At 41.8% G+C, this 20,477-nt stretch overlaps 1 protein-coding gene across 3 annotated transcripts in view; it reads right to left on the bottom strand.

Annotated features, from left to right (window-relative positions):
- Positions 1–5,073: 5,073 nt before the first annotated feature.
- Positions 5,074–20,477, bottom strand: part of mfsd12a (major facilitator superfamily domain containing 12a) — a 61,295-nt gene continuing 45,891 nt past the window's right edge. The window contains exons 7-10 of one of the 3 annotated variants that reach the window (XM_080212733.1): positions 18,868–19,035; positions 14,919–15,013; positions 13,876–14,006; positions 5,074–6,418 (exon numbers count right to left, since the gene is read on the bottom strand). In XM_080212733.1, coding sequence (XP_080068859.1) covers positions 6,342–6,418; positions 13,876–14,006; positions 14,919–15,013; positions 18,868–19,035 — 471 coding nt within the window. In that variant the 3' untranslated portion in view covers positions 5,074–6,341. Of the gene's footprint in view, positions 6,419–9,577; positions 10,940–13,875; positions 14,007–14,918; positions 15,014–18,867; positions 19,036–20,477 lie in introns of those variants that run through there. The other 2 variants (XM_080212734.1, XM_080212735.1) reach the window with 2 other exon arrangements.

Here is a 20,477-nt window from a genome sequence, read left to right as displayed (position 1 = left end):
ACAAGGTGGAAAATGAATATAAAGCATTTGCACAAAACAACCATGCACGATATCAAATAATGCAAATTTCAAACACATTCTATACAGATATCATCGATAAGCAGGGAGGAATGATAATGGAAATATCAAATCCTAAGATGATTTTTAAAGGTATGTACGCATCAGTGCTACTTATCTTGGAGAATAGCTGCAGAGGGCTTGAATCTGAAGTAAAATCAAAAGAAAAATGTAGCAGGAAAATAACATACAGCAATACAGATGCAATGATGCATATACACCAATGACAAAGCATGTGAAAAGGAAATAAAGTGTTACAGCAATTCAGAGACATGCAAAGAACAGAAAATCCTGGAAAATCTCCAAAGATGCTGTCAGAGCTGCTGAGAGAGGAGTCAACTTTGAGTCCGGATGATCCTTCGTCGGAACGTTGTCTCTATTCCCTCTCTACAGATGCTGTCAGACCTGCTGAGATTTTATTCAGCATTTTCTGTTTCAGATTCCAGCATCCACTTTTAACAGAGTTACAAGCCTTTTCATGCATTGGATTCTGTTATTGATAGCAATTCTAAAATGGGCTACATTTGATCATTCCCATAAAAATGCATTAAGATCATAAAGTTAATTTAATAATTTATTTGTCACAAGTAGGCTTACATTAACGCTGTAATGAAGTTAGTGAAAATTTCCTAGTCACCACAATCTGACACCTGTTCAAGTACACTGAGGAAGAGTTTAGCATGGCCAATGCACTTAAATCGGCACGTCTTTCAGACTGTGGGAGGAAACTGGAGCACCCGGAGGAAGCCCACACAGACACAGGATGCCTGTGCAGAGTCTGCACATTTTATGACCCAAGCCGGAATCGAACCCAGATCTTTGGCACTGTGAGGTAGCGGTGCTAACCACTGTGCCACCATTCCACCCATCTGATGGGGCAGCCACTTGTGCTCCCAATATAGATCACACAAACTTCATGGTATCTGCTAATTAATAAGATTGCAGTATTCAAATAGCAACTAAAATCAGAAAGTGGTTAATGATGCCTTAAACAAAGCAGGTGGGGAAGGGCCCTTCCTGCTGCTGCAAACATTCAGCCTCAACATAGCTGTACTGGAGTCAAATCAATGTTACTTGCTAACTGATGTCATTATCTGCTTACTCTTGATGGTGGTACCAAAGCCAGACTTCGATCTACTATTGTCACATGTATTGGGATAGTGAAAAGTATTGTTTCTTGCATCCTTTTCAGACAAAGCATACCATTCATAGAGTACATTGGGGGGAAAGAAAGATGAGTGTGCAGAATGTGTTACATTCATGGCTAGGATGTAGAGAAAGATCAACTTAAATGCGAGATAGATCCATTCAAAAGTTTGACAGCAGCAAGGAAGCTGTTCTTGAGTCAGTTGGTACATGATCTGATTTTGGTATCTTTCTCCCCGTGGCAGAAGGTGGAAAAGTGTATGTCCAGGGTGCATGGGGGTTCTTGATTATGTTGGCTGCTTTGCTGATGTAGCAAGATGTGTAGACAAAGTCAATGGACAGGAGGCTGGTTTGCACAATGGCCTAGAACACATTCACAATATTTTGTAGTTTTTGGCAGTTTTGCTCAGAGCAGGAACCATACCAAGCTCATCTATTTAGTTTTGATTTTAGGGTCAGTATCTTGCAGTGATCAAAGCTGAAAGGGATGCATTTTTGAGCAAATAAAAACATATTACTGCAGATGCTGGAATCTGAGACCGAGAAAAAAAGCTAACATTGAGAGTCTAGATGACCCTTTGCCAAAGCTCTTTTCTGTCCTTACAGATGCTGCCAGACTTGCTGAGATTTTCCAGCAATTGTTTAGTTTATCCATCTGTAACAGTCAATCTTCCACTAAAGCTGTGAGAGGCATATTCTCTTAATTCCCATTGCTCTTGTAGCAAAACCCACAGGCTTTGTTAATTGCTGGGTAGCATGCTCCCTCGAGCCCGATTGATGTATAGGAAGTCAAGGTCCTTATCCGTTTAAGTCAAGACAATTGCACTGTTGTTACAAAAGTTGTTCAAATAGATAACTGTTGAAATATAATTGTTGGATGATTAAACCACGAGACCCGCTGGTATTTGTGAAAGCCACATTGGGATCTCAAAGAATGACCAAAGCCCAAGGGAATTCATACAAGTAGCAATTATTTCTTAAACCTTTCCACACAACAGAACTTGCATGTGTTTTCAAATGAACAGCTCCATCGCAGCTGGAGGAAACCCACGCAGACACAGGGGGAGGCTGCAAACTCCAGTGATCCAAGCCTTGAATCAAAACCTAGCCCCTCGTACTGTGAAGCAGCGGTGCTAATTGTGTTATGCTATGGGAGTTATCTTGGAGGCATCTGATGGAGTGTCTTGTAGAAGTTATCCAAAGTTCACCATTAAAAAAAAAAGTACATTAGTCACAAGTAAGGTTTACATTAACACTGCAATGAAGTTATGTGAAAATCCCCTAGTTGCCACAATCCGATGCCTATTCAGGTCAATGCACTTAACCAACACGTCTTTCAGAATGTGAGAGGAAACCCACGCAGACATGGGGAGAATGTGCAAGCTCCACCCAGACAGACAGTGACCCAAGCTGGGACTCAAACCCGGGTCCCTGATGCTGTGAAGCAGCAGTGCTAACACTGGGCAACCATGCCAATGTTTCTCAGCCACTGGCCTGGAGATGTTAGGCAGGATAGTAGGAAGAGCGAAGTGGATTGCAGGCCATCACCTAGGGGAGGTGATATCCAGTTGATTGCAAAGGTAAGCTCAATAAGCCTGAAAGCAGCACACCTCCTACTCACAAGCAAAGCAATAAAAGGCAGTTATCTCGGGGGTCTAAATCTTCACCCCTCTTTGTATCTGCTGGATTCCCTGCCTCCACATAGTAACAATAATGCTGTTAAAATGGGAGACGGTGAGCCTCCTTAAAAAAAGGTTTCGGTAATAAACTCATCCTGCCTGGAGGGGAAAGGAGCTCCCCTTCCAACCTGCCTTCAGTGCAGGGTGGTGAGGGGGAAGCAGAGAACGATTTCAGAATTTTAAAAATTTCCTGACTACCCCAACACAATCCCACAAACCATCTTCCAATCCTTTAGCAAAAGGAGCTTAGGGCTGGAATTCCCCCTCCCAGGGATCAGAGCAGGCAGGGTGCATGGAACATGGAAAGGTCCTCAAGTGGGATTTTAACTGTTTCAGGACAAACAAGGCTATAAAATCCCACCCAAGGTGTCTAAATCTAGCAAAGATGACAAGCCAGGGTGAGGACCATCACCTTCTACAGGGCTCAGTTCACCCAGTGTCAAATTAACAAATTCAACATCAAATCTTGGATGTAGGAAGTGTAACCGTTTTGTTTCAAAATGCCAGACTTTAAATTTAGATTCTAAATCTGAGATTTTAAACAAAAACAACTAGCACCAACTGAATTAAAGTTCTGGTGGGTGGAGAGAGGTAAAAAAAAAGAGAAAAAAGGGGGTGGAGTGAAAAAGGGAAAAAGAAGAGGAGTTCCTGCAGGAGCCAGATCTTTGTGGCTTGCTCCTGATATTTAACAAAAAAGGGGGAGGCTATTGATGATGACGACGTCTGCCCACCTTCCCCACCTGAGGCCTGAACAGCGTTACTTTTTTGGGCTGCCCCTGAGCTCCTCCCACCAGTGGGAAAATTGAGCCTGGGTGATAAGTGGCTAATTATTGACTACTTACGGGCCTAATCTGAGTAGAGACTGGCATGCAGGCCTGGGTCTCAACTGTTGCTGAGCGAGTAGAGGGAGGGACTATAGTGGTACGGTCTCCTTTTCCTAAAAGGAAAGGCAGCTCGACATTCCAGGACGCAGATTATATTCAGTGCATGTTCTCATAAAAAGGTGACTCACCCCACAACCAACCCTCATCTGGGAAATATTACCACTCCCATCCTGTATTACCCCATACAGCCAGATAAAAAAGCATTCTTAGTCTCTCAGAGCTGTTTTCTCAAGTCAAAATACTTCAGAAGCAAATTAAGTAGTAATTTCATTTTGGCATTGAAATGGCAAGGCCTTAAAAGCAAACACTTGAAAGCTAATTGTGTAAGTACTATCAGTAATCGTCCATTGTGTTTCACAAATGTGGCACATTGCTGGCATCACGTCCTCAGCATCCTGGAACTCCTAATTTGTATGCATTTTCAATTAATCAGTTTAAATATTGAAGTACCAAAACAAGCATTTAGCATATTGTTCAGATGAAAAACCAATAACCATTGCAAAGTTCAAGTACAGGGAATGAACAGGCTAAACGTAAACTGGGAATGAGTATTGTCTCGATTGTGGGCAGGAATGTGGTCATCAGGCTCTCATCAAATGGCTATCTTCTGCAGGTGGCCAAAAAAACCAAGCTTTGCAATTGGCCCTCAATACACAAGCACCAAGGGTAGGATTTTCCATCTCTCCGTGGCATGTTTTGCAGAGGTGACCTACCATCGACGGTGTGAGATCTTCTGATCCTGCTGCTGTCCGAGATTTCCCATTCTACTACCTCCCCCCCTCCACCCACTTCCCAGGGAACACATGCCGGGGATTTGCTGTTGGCAGGACTGAAAGACCCTGCCAGTGAAAACAGTAGGCCTAAGTGTCACTATTGCCAAGGTTCTCCATCTCCCCAGTGTTGCAAAAGATGGGTCAATAGCGTTGTCAACTGCAATCAAGTATGTTCCTGGATGTTTCATGAGTAAATCCTGCTCCCTATCCAGCCATTAGTTGGCCAACACATCCATCTTTGTGACCCATTGCTTCCTATGCCAATTGGTGTTTCATACAGCAGTGCACTAGAGACTCCAGGCCAATCCTGGAAGGTTGGCAAGCCCCATGGGTCTAGGCATTTTGCTATGGAATGCTCCATTCTGCTGGACTGCTAAAAGCTCTCAAAAGGGCAAAGAAACACCTTTGGATTCATGGGACTGGAAAAAACAACTTAAACCCCTGCCAGGGTTGTACATATCGAAATCAAATTAGAAGCCCCATATTAATTCTCAGCTAAATACCTGAGAAAAACTCATCTCATTTTGTAATTAATGCAAATCTGTTCATTTATTAGAGTTCATTCAATATAAACATTTTAAAGATAGTCAACATTAATCACATTGTGAATAAAAAAAGTTAGTTAGTTCTTGGTCCAGCAATATGGAATATACATATTTACCCATACAGACACATTCATCAGGGCATTAAAACTGAAGTCGTTGCATACCAAACAGAAGCATAAAGGCCACCAAAAACATCTTAAAGTTTTTAAACCTCATTTTGAATGAAAGATTAATAATGACCTGCACGATAGTGTTTGAGTCAACATTTTTTAAAAAAGTGCAGCTCTGAAAATATTGTCCTTGGACAAAAAAGAAAAGAAATGTGTGCTTAAATTGTGCATAACATCCTTATGTACAGGTGACTGATAGTATACTAAGTAGCTCAGTTTATCAGCGTGAGGAGCTATGGGGTGAGATGTGGAAGATCTGCTTCAGAGATATTTGGATATTTAAAAGTAGCAAGATTCCTGGCTCAGTCTTGCCCTCAGACCCAAAAAAAGGGTGCTTTAATTGTGTCACAGGGTGTAATATCTTTTACCGATTTCATACAAGTAGCTCTGTTAATCATCTTCGAGGGGCCATGGGATGCGACGTGGAAGATTCACTTCTGGGATGTTTGGATATTTAAAATGTAGCAAGATTCCCGGCTCAGTTTCATTGACGTCAGTAAAATTTCCCTTTTTCGTAGACTGATGTAGTTCACATTCTGTTACTGTCACGCAGAGGCCTCTGCTACTCAAAGTGAGCTCAGATATGTTTGTGAACCTACTCCACCTCAAAACAGACTTTGGAACATGCTGCTGCATTTGGGAGCAAAAATAAATTAAAGTGATGTAAAACTGAGCTTCTCCAGCCAAAGAGGGGAAAAAAGGTGCATCAAACCACTGGTTAGAAAGTGCTAGACATTAAAATATTACGGTGAGAATAGAATATCAAGACCCCTCCAATCATTATTACTGACCTCAATTTCATAATCATATGGGTTTTTCTTTAAATAAAGAAAATGAAGCGATCACACACAAAATGACCTACTCCCTGCACATTCAAAACATTTCTACATTCAAGACAGTCATTAAAGCATCAATCTTGTACCTCCACACAGCACAGAGCTGACTGAAAGAGGTAGATTCTAACCCAGCTCCAAAGCAAGAGGTATCCTTGATCTAAAAGCAATGAGGTTCAGGATGTTCAGATGCATTGCACAAGGTTATTTTAGTGTCTCATATTCTAATGCATCTGGCTCCAGGCTTCGATTCATCAATTAATTGCTCCGTAGTCACTGGAATCGACGCTCTCCTCAGTTGCAGATGTTGTAGGAACATCAGCATCATGATCTACATGTTCAAAAAGGGAGACAAAAAAAAGGAGACAAAAAAAGAAAAGACATGAGCAAGTTAAATTCAAAATGCAAAGAGTAACAGCTTCAAAAGTGGAATATTTTTAATTTATTCATGGGACATAGCCGTTGCTGGTTGGCCTGCATTTATTGCCCATCCCCAATTGCTCAAGGGCAGTTGATAATCAACCACATTGTTGTGGATCTGGAGTCACATGTAGGCCAGACCAGGTAAGGAGGGCCGATTTCCTTCCCTAAAAGGGGATTAGGTGAATCAAATCTCAAATGCTGGATCTTGCTCTTCAAATGCTGGTGTCAGAGTTTGGTAGAACACATGTGATCACCACAAACCCGGGAATAAGCTGTGTTGGATTTTGCCTTCGTTATAATTTAAGGAATTGGATCCAAATCCAAAACAAAGCAACACTGACAAAACCAGCTAAAGTTTACAAAGATCTCTGAAAGTACTTTTTATTCATTCATGGGACATGGGCATTTATTGCCCATCTTTAGTTGCCCAAGGGCAGTTGAGAGTCAACCACATTGCTGTGGCTCTGGAGTCATGTAGGCCAGACCAGGTAAGGACAGCAGATTTCCTTCCCTAAAAGGATATCAGATTTTTTTTTGACAATTGACAATGGTTTCACGGTCATCATCAGAAGATTCTTAATTGAATTCAAATTTCATCATCCGCCATGGTGGGATTCAAACCTGGATCCCCAGCACATTAGCAATGTTTCTGGATGAATAGTTGAACAATAATATCACTAGGCTATTGCCTCCCCTAAAGTATAAAAAGGGGCAGAGTTTGGTGACCTAAACTTTGTGCTGGAGCTTATTTGAAGGGCCACTGGATATTTTATCCTCTATTTTATTGAGAGACGCATTGCTGAAAGCATTAGGTGGCATTATGGATGGTTCACCTGTTTAAAATCTAGGTCTGTCTTAGCTTCAAAATGATCCAAATGGGGAAAGTGACTGCATTCCCACTTTGAGGCATGGCACAAGTTTCAGTTTAAAAAAGGCCAAATTTTCAAAAATGGCTGCAATGTTTAAGAATGTGTTTTACATGACTTAATTTATCAGCTTTTAAACAGACAAATAATTTTCAAAATTTCCTTTTGCCCAGTTAGTGTATATAAAAAAAACCATTGAGTACTCTAAATTATGTGTTGAATGGTAAATCAGCTGATTTAATGGTCTATTTAAAAATCTGTATTTGTGGCTCATAGCAAATGTGCATTTAAAATATTTTTTGGCATTGAGTTGTTTATTGAAGTGAATTTTAGTACGCTATTTAACAAAGTACTCAGATTGTCCAAACAAGCTTAAAAGATTGACATTTCTTGATCAATCATTTTTTATTGTAGGGAAAGAATTTAAACTATAAAGAAAAAAATACTTAACAGCTGAAGCAAACTTATCTAAACTTGAGAGTATCTGGCACTGTACAATACGGGAAACCTTAGCACATTTATATCATGTAACAAGTGTACGTTATTACCATAAATTTGGGTAAAGGATGTTGCTAGAGATTTTAGGTTCTTGCACAACAGTATTTTTTAGGGACCATGTTAAAACAGAGTTATCATGCTATGGTGACATACACCATGAGTGTTTACTGGATCCCATAATAAAGTTTAGCAATTTTTTTTAACAACAAGTTTAGTATTCATATGAACAGTAAATCCTTACAAAACCACAACGACGCAGCCACAAAACCCCACCTTTGGATCAAATGCGATAGGAATTAAAAGCAAAGTTAAGCTAGAATCAAAAAAAAAAATGGACATTTGTCTTTTGGGTGAGAGGAGGAGAATGGTTGTTATTTTGGACAGATAAAAGGAGAAAAGCCAAATGTTAGCATGGTTCAAACACGAATGGCCACTATTCACAGGATCCATAGCTGTAACTTGAGAATATCCAGTCATTGAACACAAGGCCATTACATTAACAGCAACTGAAAAATATGGAGAGCAGATGGCTGTGAAGATGACCTAAAAAAAAAGTGTAGTTAATTATTAAAGGTCTACCCAATTACTAGCTTCTAATGCCAATTAGTCATGTTTAATGCCAAAAATACAAGCAATAGTTTAAGTTTTGTTCTTGCTTTACATTTCAAATAAATTTTCAGGCCACCTGTGGCTGAAAAACATTCAGCTTTTCTTCAGTTTCCTATTAGCTTGGTGCCCTGTGTTACGTTGAAACTGGATATCAGATGGCTGAATTCCAGGACCATATTTTCCCTGAAATAACCTGAGCAACAGGAGCAGGAATCGCATTTACACATAACACCAATCTTGAGTTAATCCAGTGAATTGCACAGTTACTTTTTTTGGGGGTACATAGCCATTTATACAGAGAAAAATCAGCTGTCATTTGTTGGTTCTCGCAAGCTGCCAGGAGAAAAGGACTGGATAATCTGGCTAAGGTGATGTTGGTTGGATGATAAATGACGACCCAAAATAGCTGGAAAACTCTCCAGCTCTTCTTTCAGGGGTTGGAAGGGGCCCCACCAGAAGTGATGTCTCCAATGGGAAACATTCAGTTGTCAGAGGAGGAGAGAAATATCATTAGGTTGGGAAGATGGTCAAGTCAGGCAGGGATAACAAAACAGATGATTTCTTGCTGTTTACAGACCTCCTGGATTCAGGTCCTTCCCAACAATTTGCTTAGCTGTGGGACAGAAATGGCAATAAAGATGATACAACAAAGGCTCTACAACCCACCTTACCCCACTGAACCATTATTTGATGCATCTCCCTTGAAGGCCTCGACATCCTTCCCAAAAACAACAAATGCCCAGAAAGGAACACAATGACAGCTAGGGCCTAACCATTGATCCATAAAGGTTTAGCATCTTGCTTTTGTACAATGGCTAGCATTCTGAAGTCACACATCCTGCCAGCGAGATGAGAATTTGGCGCTCAGCTAAACTGCCATTCATTGCAGTGGGGCCAGGGAATCCCAAGTGCAGATGAGATTGGAGAATTCCTGCCTCTATGCCCCTTACAGAGGAATTCAAGGACCCCAAATCCACTATGGTCTTCTCAACTTGTCCTGCCACCTTCAAAGGCCTGTGTACATACCACTGCCACCCGCCCCCCCCCCCCCCCCCATCCATAAGCCCCCTTTAAATTGTACCATTTAAGTCAGAAATAATCCTATTATATTAATATCACTGGCGTTTTACCCATTTTACCAGCCTATATCCTTCTGAAGTCTATTATTCTCCTCATCATTTGCCGCATTAAGTTTCATTTAATTGGAAACACCCAATCCAGATCATAAATAGACAATGCCAAAAAGAGCAGTGGTCCTTGGACTGATGTATGGGTAACATCTTTGCATACTTCCTACCAATTTAAAAACCAACCCAATGCCACACTTTGCTTTCTGTCTCTTAGAGAATTTAGTATCGATGATGTCAATGCCCCTTTAATTCAATGGGCTTCAAATTTTGAAGACAGTTACGTGGTACCTTATCAAAAGGGGTGTAACATTTGTAATATTCTGAGGAAACATGAACCACCTGAGAGAGTCTTGTTGTGTACCGTAAATATTCTCAGCTCAAATCATTTGAATTTAGATACATCTCCAAGACTGGCTTGCTGACTTAGGAACGCATCCAAACCCAATTTCCTTCTCATGTGTCCTCCCTATAAATTAGCCAATCCATTTAATACCTTCTCCTTACAAGGATGAGTTGGGACTCGAGATTAATGAAGAGTACGCACAGTAATCTGTTGTTATGTACCTTACATAACTGTAGTACTTTGGAACTGTTGGCTCTGGCCTAACAATAGCATTCTTTTTCTGCGTGAGTCCTAGGTTCAAGCCCGCCTCCAGAGACTTCAGCCCATAATCGAAGCTGACTCGCGAGGGATCTCATGTAAAAGGATATTAAAATAAGGGCTCTGTCAAGAGGGTAGTATGGTGGTGGCACAGTGGTTATTACTGCTGCTTCATGGCATCATCAGGTTTGATTCTGGTCTTGGGCAACTGGGTGGTGTTTCATCCAGTTGCCTCCCACACCCAAAGTTGTTCGGTTGGTGTGTGTGCGGTGAGTGCAGTGCAGGCTCGATAGGGCGAATGGTCTCCTTAAGCACTTTAGGGATTCTATGAAGATGTTCTGGTCAATATTTTTCCCTCAAACAACATCATGGTCATACCTTAATGCTGCTATGCAGTGATCAGTATTACAAACAGCAACACCAGCTCAGGAGTAACTTATTGATTAGGAACCCCCAAAAAAAACTTAAACATGCGACTTCTTGTTGTTTTGTTAGATATTTATGAAGATTATTGCTTGCATCAACTTTAAAGCAATTTCATAGCTTTTTTCAAAACAAAGAGTTTAGAGCTTGATGAGTTAGCTTTATCTTGGAGCTGCTTTTATTTCCTGTTTAGTGAATTTTTGCGAGTTGTTTCATGCAGTAAATTTCATTTTTCTAATTAACAAGCGTAGTTGCAGTCAATCCGAACTGGTTTTCAACATTTTTACCATCTTCATCTCGCCCTGAAATACAGATAAAGGAAGTGCTTTTGGTAACCAGAAATTGTACATTGAGTGCACCCATTACAGATTAATCTGACCAGTGCAGTGCACTCACTGATACATCAGCCACGCAGACAGAACAGGACAGAAAGCAGCACCTCAGCCGTAGCCAAGTCTAAAGCCAACAGCTCTGCAAATCACACTTTCCTCAAGAGGGGATTTTAGCCTTTTCTTTTTAAAAATACACCCTTGACATGATTTAAACCCAAAAAGCTGAAATGTTTCCCATCGGATACCAGCGATTGCCTGCAAACACTTGCAGTACATCAGCAAATCACACAACAGCAAAGCCGGGCTAATACATTGCCTTCGCCAGCTAACAACTTTCCCATTCCCATAGAGTGGCATGGTGGCACAGTGGATGGTACGGCTGCCTCACAGTGTCAGGAACCCAGGTTCAATTGGGTCTGTGCAGAGTCTATGTGGAGCCTGTATGGTCTCCCCGCGCTTCCTCCGGATGCTCTAGTTTCCTCCCACAGCCCAAAAGACGTGCTGGTTAGGTGCACTGACCACACTAAAATTCCTCCTCAGGTACACCCAACCAGGCATCAGAGTGTGGCGACTTTTGGTGGGGGGGGGGGGGGGGGGGGCGTATTTTCACTGCAGTGTTCATGTAAGCCGACTTGTAGAACCAATAAATAAGCTAAACCATTCTGGCTATAAAATGTATCACGCAAAAGAAAGTAAGTGAGTTCTGCTAGCTGCAGCTCTTTTTCACTTTCTGGTTCCTCTAATCAGAAAATACAGAAGCATAATTCAGTCTGCGCTCATCACAAGACTGCTGGAAGTAAACTTAAGATCACTGCATTTGAAAACGTTGTAAAAGGTAGTGAGCGTAAAAAAATTGTTAGACCAGTAACACTCATCGTGTAGCTCATAAAACATGCGACATTTTGGGATCACTGCAGAGCTAGAAATACGAATCTTAGATTCATCTAGGCGTTAGGCATGACTGCTTCATCAAAAGCTGTAGTTTCAGCACACATACTGCGTTGAGTTCCAGTCACCATACTTCTAAAGGTGGTCCTCGAGGGTGCAGAGTAGCAGGATGGGCAGGGACGAAGGCTGTTAGCTCAGAGGTTAGGTCCTTCTCCTCTGGGCAATATAGGAGACAATGATGTCAAAATGAGATCAGATGGACACTTACGGAAGAACCTTGCAGCGCTGCAGAGGATCGAGTGGGAAAACGGCACACATGGAATTGTTCAACAAGGAGCAGACACAGACCGAACGTACAATATAGACTGGAAGCTGCTTGAAAACAAGTTCTAATCTTATTCAGCACCAAATCGCTTAGGAAATCTATTGTCAGAACTTCCCAACTAACCACAGCATTATGAAGTTCGCAACATAAAACACCCACAATTATTGGTCTTAAGGTGATTGACAGCCTTTTCAAAAATCCCCCATTAAGCAAAGAAGCCATACACAATCTGCAGTTAGCAAAAACAAAAAGTTGCATTCATTACTTATGTCACATCTAAAGCTTGGATGGATTAAAGAACAACCAGTGAGAACACAACTAAACACAAAGTCAAAGGTTGTTTTAAATATCCAGTTTTCAGTGTCCATCTCAACTCAACCCAATTTTGTGCATTTTTGTACAAAAACAAAAAACTTCTGAATGATTCCACGCACAAGGCAAAGGCAAATGAACCTATCCTGGGAGAGTTGCCTTTCCACACACTGGTTTTAGGATTCTCTTCTGCTTCACGTCCATCCCTTGCATTGTGGATTTCCCCCAGGAATCTTTTGACACACAACAGATACTGGGGCAGGGCTTACAAAAATCAGAAGTCAAATAGCTCCAAATTATAATTTTTGGGTAGGGTTATTATAAACTAAGATATTACTATCAAAAGTGATCAAAGATTACTGCAGAATTTCCTGCTGAAAGTCCATCTACAAGCCTGTCAACAGTGCTTAAAACCCAGGGAAATCAAAGGGATTTAAAATGGAGTGATCAGTTTGTAAGCAAAGAGAGTAACTTCTTTTTAAAACAACAAAGTTCATAAGATATAGGAGCAGAATTAGGTAGGGGATTGGGCCCATCGAGTCTGCTCTGCTTTTTGGTCATGGTTGATATGAACTGTACAAGGGGTTTTAGGTGTAACAGAATTGCTTAAATACGTTAGGTGCTGTGTAGAACTGACCACTCTCCTCAGCCACATGTCATTACTCAACCCTCAGGAACAGTTCCAATCCCTGCCTCATGCTGCAAAACAGACTCTCATCCATTGACTCTGTCTACACTTCCCACTGCCTTGGCAAAGCAGGCAGCATAATTAAGGACCCCACGCACCTTGACCCCACGCATCTCTTCCATCGGGAAAAAGATCAAAATTCTGAGGTCACGTACTAACTGACTCAAGAACACCTTCTGTGTTGCCATCAGACTTTTGAATGGACCTACCTCACATTAAGTTGATCTTTCTCTACACCCTAGCTATGAATAACACTACATTCTGCACTCTTGTTTCCTTCTCTATGTACGGTATGCTTTGTCTATATAGTGCAAGAAACAATACTTTTCACTGTATGTTAATACAAGTGACAATAATAAAATCAAATCAAAATCTTAGTCTATGCAATGTAAATGCTCCCATTCACCAAGCGATTGGCCCCATTCCACTCTCATTTCAAGTCTGATCTGCTATCATTCTCTGGCTCCTGGAATCTGCTTTGCATTGTCCCTGCCGCAGGATATCAACTCTCCCAGAAAAGCTTGGGATACACAAGACAAGATGAGAAAAAACAGGGCACAGGGAACCCAGGCTTCTCTTGCCGGTGAGAAATACTGAGAGGACCTCAAATTGTAAGATTTATTGAAGGACAACAAAAGCTGCTCAAAGTACCCGAAAACCACATTTAAAAACAAACATCCAGTTATTACTTACAACTCCTAATTTTGATGGGCCAAATTCGGATAGCTCCTAAAGCAACAAGTGCTGCACACGCAATAGCACCAGTCACTAATGCCATCACCAGGTGGTAGAACGGATTGCATTGTGCACAGCAACTTTCAGTCCTAAAGAGAGAAAAAGAGAAGTGCCAGTTGTCTGGAATTTTCCCTCACCACCACACCCCCGACCACCCCGAATCAGTGCACACAACTCTCTCACTTTAACTTAGACTCTCCACTCAGTGAAGGTGAGGTTTATCCCAAGTAGGCTAACATTCACACTGTGATGAAGTTATTGTGAAAATCCCCTACTCGCCACACTCTGGCATCCGTTCGGGTACACTAAAAGGTGAATTTAGAACAGCCAATGCACCTAACCAGCACATCTTTCAGACTGTGGGAGGAAACCGAAGCACCCGGAGGAAACCCACGCAAACACAAGGAGCATGTCCAGACTCCACTCAGACAGTGACCCAAGCCAGGAATCAAACCTGGATCCCTGGCACTGTGAGGCAGCGGTGCTAACCACTGTGCTACCACGTGCTGCAATGATTTGTGAATGATGGCCATTAATTACATTTACAATTCTGCCATTTTAGGGGAAAGATTACAGGAGAGGGGCAAGACGGATGACTGAAGAAGAAGAGTTGGCTAATTAGGTTTGAGTTAAAAAAACCAAAACCTTCCACAGTGGTGTTACATCACCAATTTTTGACTGACAAGAAATTTGCAGGTTTCTGATTACGATTTGCAAATTATCGCTGCATTTCCCCAGCCTGGGCCCAGGGGTAGTACTAATTCATGGCTCAACAAACGCACCTCGGTAAAAATTTATCCTGGGTTTATAATAATATTTTGGCAGTCATATCTCAGGTACAAAGTTACATCCAGTTCACAGCCTTCTGGTTATTCTAGAATCCAGAAAAATCCTGGTCTCAAACAAACATTCTGGGCTGGAGGGGTCACAGTGTTAATTCCACATGACCCAACCAGTCACATGACCCAAGAAACCCAAAAGTTCATCTGAACGGCACTTACTTGCAAGGGTGAAGACTCTGGATAACGATCACCCCAAGACCGTTTGCTACTTTATCTGTGAAACTCATGGAGCCGTAGACAAAGGCCCCACTTTGCTGGAAGGAAGGGAGGAAGGAAAAAGGAACCCAAGTGAAAATTCACGTCACCGTTCAGCTCATCTTGGAGATGAGGAACTCTCACATCAATAAGCAGCATTGTACAGCACAGCAATCCGCCAAGAGTGAAGTAGCCTGGCAAAACAATCTAGGTTTGATCCACGAGCGATGGTACTCCTAATTACCACCCACCCAGTCAGCCTCGCTGCCGGATAGAGAATGGATGCTGGGACAGCAAGAACAGACCGAACTATTGAATATTTTACCTGCGATCACCACTCAACTTGGTAATAAATATGGTCATTTCAAATTAACTCGCTTTACACCATGTCCATATCCCTCCATGGAAATCCTATCAGGCGGGACGCAGAAACCATTGGTTGCCACCACCACCCCCACCCCATCGGGTGAGTGAAGGCAAGATTAACCCATCTGTCACCAAGGTGGTTAAATTACAGCAACAAAGGCCAAAAGACGACAAAATAGATCTTCAGAATAAAAACATCACCACCACCACCACCATTACCATGAGAGTACATAGCACTATTTATGGAGGGTAGCAATCACAGGACTTAAATAAACCCAGCCAGCAATGGAAGAATTTCCTCCCTGCAGAATAATGAGCAGCAGATTATCAGAATAATGATTAAAAATGTTAATTGATCCTGAATTAACAATGAATTGGAACAATACCATTCAAAATTTTGGTTTAATGGTTAAAGTTTCACTTGAGATTGATTTATTGTCTCAGGCAAAATCCCTTTAAGGGGCTGCCCCTCCAGTTTATTTGATTTACTCAAAATACCATTCAAAATAGGGGACTGAGGGATCGTGAGATTTTTAATAAGTGCACCAAGGTTTGGAAAGAGTGAAAGGAATCTTGGACAATGGTGTAGCTGGGAGTCATGGAAGTAATGGCATTTTCTAGATCCAAAGCTGTTGTAGGTTGGAGAATGATGCGAGTATGGAAGATTGTAAACAATGGAGCTTTGGGGTGGCATGGTAGCACAGTAGTTAGCACTGCTGCCTCACCAGTGCCAGGGACCCAGGTTCAATTCCCAGCTTAGGTTACTGTGTGTGGAGTTTGCACGGGTTTTCTCCAGGTGTTCTGGTTTCCTCCCACAGTCCAAAAGATGTACTGGTCAGATGCATTGGCCAAGCTAAATTCTCCTTCAGGTATACCCGAACAGGCACTGGAGTGTGGCAACTAGGGGGAATTTTCATAGTAACTTAGTTGCCATGGTAACGTAAGCCTACTTGTGACTAATAAACTATTGCTCTCTTAAATGGCTCCTTCTTCTCAGCCTGTCTTCCATGCTAAGGACTTATGGAATCACTTCCAGTTTATACATTAGAGCTAATAAGAATAAATACATAACACTTCCTCCTCTACTCCCCTCGCTCTAAATTGAACATCCCCAACAAGTTCAAAGTCAGACAGTCTGGAGGTCACCGCTTTTGAAAAATGGTCGACTCCAATCCTCTGGTGCCTTCTTTAGAGACCAGAGGTAACCTGGCATTTTTGTCCTTGATCAGTGGTGGGTTTAAACTGTGGTGTAGAAACTCAAGGCCGTCTCAGTGTCTGATCTACAGATGAGGAACTGCTTTCCACAGTGTCTCTTAGTGTCGGGGTTGTTGGAAGGTTCAGGTCAGGGCTTTCTATGGTTGAACCTCAAAAATTCTCAGCAGGTTCTGATTCTGGTGGATGTGTTTTCCCCAACAAGAACTGGTCCATATCGCCTTTAGATGCCATCTCTCTGGTCTGGAAAGTGTAAGAGACCAGTCTATGTAAGGATTGTGGCAGGAACCCATTTCTCTTCGAGTCATTCCAGCCAAAATTCCTTGTCCTTGATGGAAAACCCTATGCTTTGGATTTGCTTTCCTGCCATTCCATTTGTCCTTGCTGTTGTACAGTATTTATTTTTAGAGGTTTCAATAGATTGAAGAGAGAACTACAATCAGCATTCATCGGTAATGCAGAGGGGTCTTGGTTGTTGAATGTGCAGTACTCCTACACAGTAGCAGGAATTTATGTTTGACCAACCAACCTTGTTCCCTGGTTGCTGTCAAGGCATGTTCCATGGTCATGAAAATGCTTTACTAGCCCATTAGTAGCATATTGACATGGTGAGGACCTAATAACATTCAACAACATTCTCTTGCAAGAAACCTTTGACTGCTCAAGACAAATTGGGGCTTGTTATCACTTACCAGTTGTTCAGGGAATCTAAACCAGCTAAATATTTCTCCTTACTTCTTGATAGTCTTCTCTGATGTGGTATGTTTCAGTGATATCTGGGCCACTGTGAACATTGCACATTACAAAAAAATGCTTCAAAACCCATTTATTATCAGGCCTCTTCAGGGCATTCCCATGGGTACGGCAGTGTTAAGGGTGGCAGGTTTCTTACCTTCACACAAAAGGACAGAATGGAATCCCTACATTGCAGAAGTCATTCGGCCCATCAAATCTGCACCGACAACAATCCCAACCAGGCACTGTTCCTGTAATCCCACATATTTACCCTGCTAAAATCACCCTAACACTAGGGTCAATTTAGTATGGCTAATCAACTTGACCTGCACACTTGAGAGGAAACTGGAGCATCTGGAAGAAACCCATACAGACATGGGGAGACTGTGCAAACTCCACACAAATGATCCGAGGCCAGAATTGAACCCAGGTCCCTGACGTTGTGTGGCAGCAGTGCTAACCACATTTTCTGACTTTCTCAATTTTTTTTTTTACATGTAATCCAGACCACCAGAAATAACTTTGCTATTTCTGTCACGTATCTATCTCTGCAATGGGCCTCATGCAACTTCTCTAACACTCACTTTCTCATGGTGGTGGAATGATCATTTGAAGACACCTTGACTATACTGACAGTGCCAATCTCCTGGAGTAATACAGCTTCAACTTAGGAGTTAGTTCAGAAGTCTTCCCTTGTAATACCATATGCATCACGTGAGGGTATCAGATCACTCAGACTATGCTTCCTCACCCAAATAAGTAGACAAGACACTAGTCACTTTTGGACAAAGCAGAAGATATTCCCACTTGAGTAGTTTGATTAACTATGTGGCAATGGCAATCTTGAAAGTTCATCCGCATTACAATGTAAACTGGATTGTCGATACTTAAATGGTGTATAGATGCAAACAAAAGCGACACCCATCTGTATTGCCTTACTGCACAGCTCACAGACAAACCTATCCCAAATAGTATCATTCAGCACATGTCCAAACACTCAATATTCTGCAAAGTCATTTAAGTGCAACTGTGAATTGTGCAACTGACTCTCCCACCTCTTGGTTTCTTATAAGGAATCTGAAGTACTCTGCAATCACCAAAGGCTTCAACAAAAAAAAACTTGCAAAGTATCTATGATCTGTTCACATGTTTCAGTGCCTGATTTCTCAGGTTGCACTAAACTTTGAGGTGTCCACTCCAGGAATAAATACCCTTTCCCAGTAGCAGCATTCCTTCATCAACCCTATGTCTCTCCATAGATGGTTGGCCAAATATTGTAAATTAACACAAGTACATTTAGGGGGCAGGTCTCTTCATTCCAATGATAAATTTAATACTCTAGTTGTGGACATTGGGAATCCCAAAGTTTTATCTTTAGGATTATCACTCAGGAAATTGAAAGCTGAAGGCACCTTATAGAGAGGTCGGAAAATTCAAAGTCTTCAAGGGAAATAAGAGAATCTGTAGATGGATCCAGATAATCCACGTCCCCAAGACAGCGCAAGTGTATTTTTGGACTATTCAAAGCTTTACCATCTTGCCTTAACAGTAGAGCCCATACAGGCTACAGTGTCTTGTATTGAACTCTCTCATTTCTTACAGTGTTCTCTCCAATGAGATCAGCAGTCATGGCAAGTGAAGTCACCAGAATGGTGGTGGAGCCTGTACCGAGGAGGACAGCCGCTCCGAAGATGCTCTTCTGTATATGAAAGAACCAGACCCAATAAGCGAACGTCAGGATCATTATCAGCCCAAAAAAGTAGGTCATCTAAAAAAACAAGCAGAAAGTTACTAGTTGTTGGAAGGAGGGACAGAGTCTAAGATTTAAACAGCTTCTCAAATGAAAAAAGGGCAAGCTCAAACTGACATCATCCACCATACAACTTTCATATGCAATCTGTGTTACACAGAAGCAAGTGGTTTAGCCCAATCCATGCTTATTGAGTTAATATTCCTGTTATTTCTATATTCCCCTTTAGTTTCTGATTCACAAACTGCAAACCTGGAACAAGGAAAAGGGCAAGTTGGGAAACACAAACGATAAAACATCTCAAAAGAATAATCCACCTTTCTCTTCACATTCCAAATGACCTTCCGTACAGTTCCTGAGTTACCACAGAATCTCGAGTGCATTCAACCCATCAAGTCTGCACTGGCTCTCTGAAAGAGCCTTCTACCCTCATCCCACCCTTCTGCCTTATTCCTGTAACCTTGCACGTTCTCTCTTTTCAGATAGCAATTCAACTCTTCTGAATACAGTTGATCAGACCAACCTCAGGAAGTTTTATCCAGATTCCAACCACCCTCACTGAAATAAAACATTTTCCTCACATCACTTCTACTCCTTTCGGCCATTATTTTTGGCTCTAGTTCTTGATGCTCCATTCATTAGGGACAAGCTTCTCACCATTTACCCTGTCCACACCCCTCAGGATGACTATCAAATCTCCTCTCAGCTTTTTCTCCAAACAAAAACAGTCCCCACTTCTCTAACCTATCCTCAGTTCTTTACTCCTGGACTAATTCTAAATCTCCTCTGTACTTTCTCCAATGACTTTACATCCTTCCTCAATATGGTGCCCAGACCATACACAGTACTCCAGATGTGGCCTAACTAACGTCTTCAACAAATTCAACATGACTTCCTCATTCTGATGTTCAATGCCCCCAGTAAAACCTAATATTCCATTTTTTTTTAAACTGCTTTCTCAACATGCCCTGCCATCTTTCTTTTAAAGTTTGTGTCACAAGTAAGCTTACATTAAAACTGCAATAAAATTACTGGGAAAATCCCTAGTCGCCACACTCTGGTGCCTGTCTGGGTACACCAAGGGAGAATTTAGAATGGCCAATGCACCTAACCAGCATGTCTTTCTGACTGTGGGAGGAAACTGGAGCGCCCGGAGGAAACCCATGCAGACACAGGGAGAACATGCAGACTCCAGAGACAGTGACCCAAGCCAGGAACTGAATCCAGATCCCTGGTGCTAATCCCTGTGCCACCATGCTGCCCATAATGACTTGGATACCTATACACTGAGGTCCCTTTATTCCTGCACCTCTAACTTCTCCATCTATTTTACCGTCTTGTCACATTCTTCCTACCAAAGTGAATCAACTCATTTCTCTACATTGAGCTTCATCTACCCATGTCTACGTCCTTTATAAGTTCAAGGATATCCTCACAGGTGACAAATGTTTCCAATGTCA

Source organism: Carcharhinus amblyrhynchos, chromosome 26, assembly GCF_965287045.1.
Source record: "Carcharhinus amblyrhynchos chromosome 26, sCarAmb.v2.hapA, whole genome shotgun sequence".
In the NCBI taxonomy this organism is placed as follows: Eukaryota; Metazoa; Chordata; class Chondrichthyes; order Carcharhiniformes; family Carcharhinidae; genus Carcharhinus; species Carcharhinus amblyrhynchos.
This window is presented reverse-complemented; position numbering and strand designations above follow the sequence as displayed.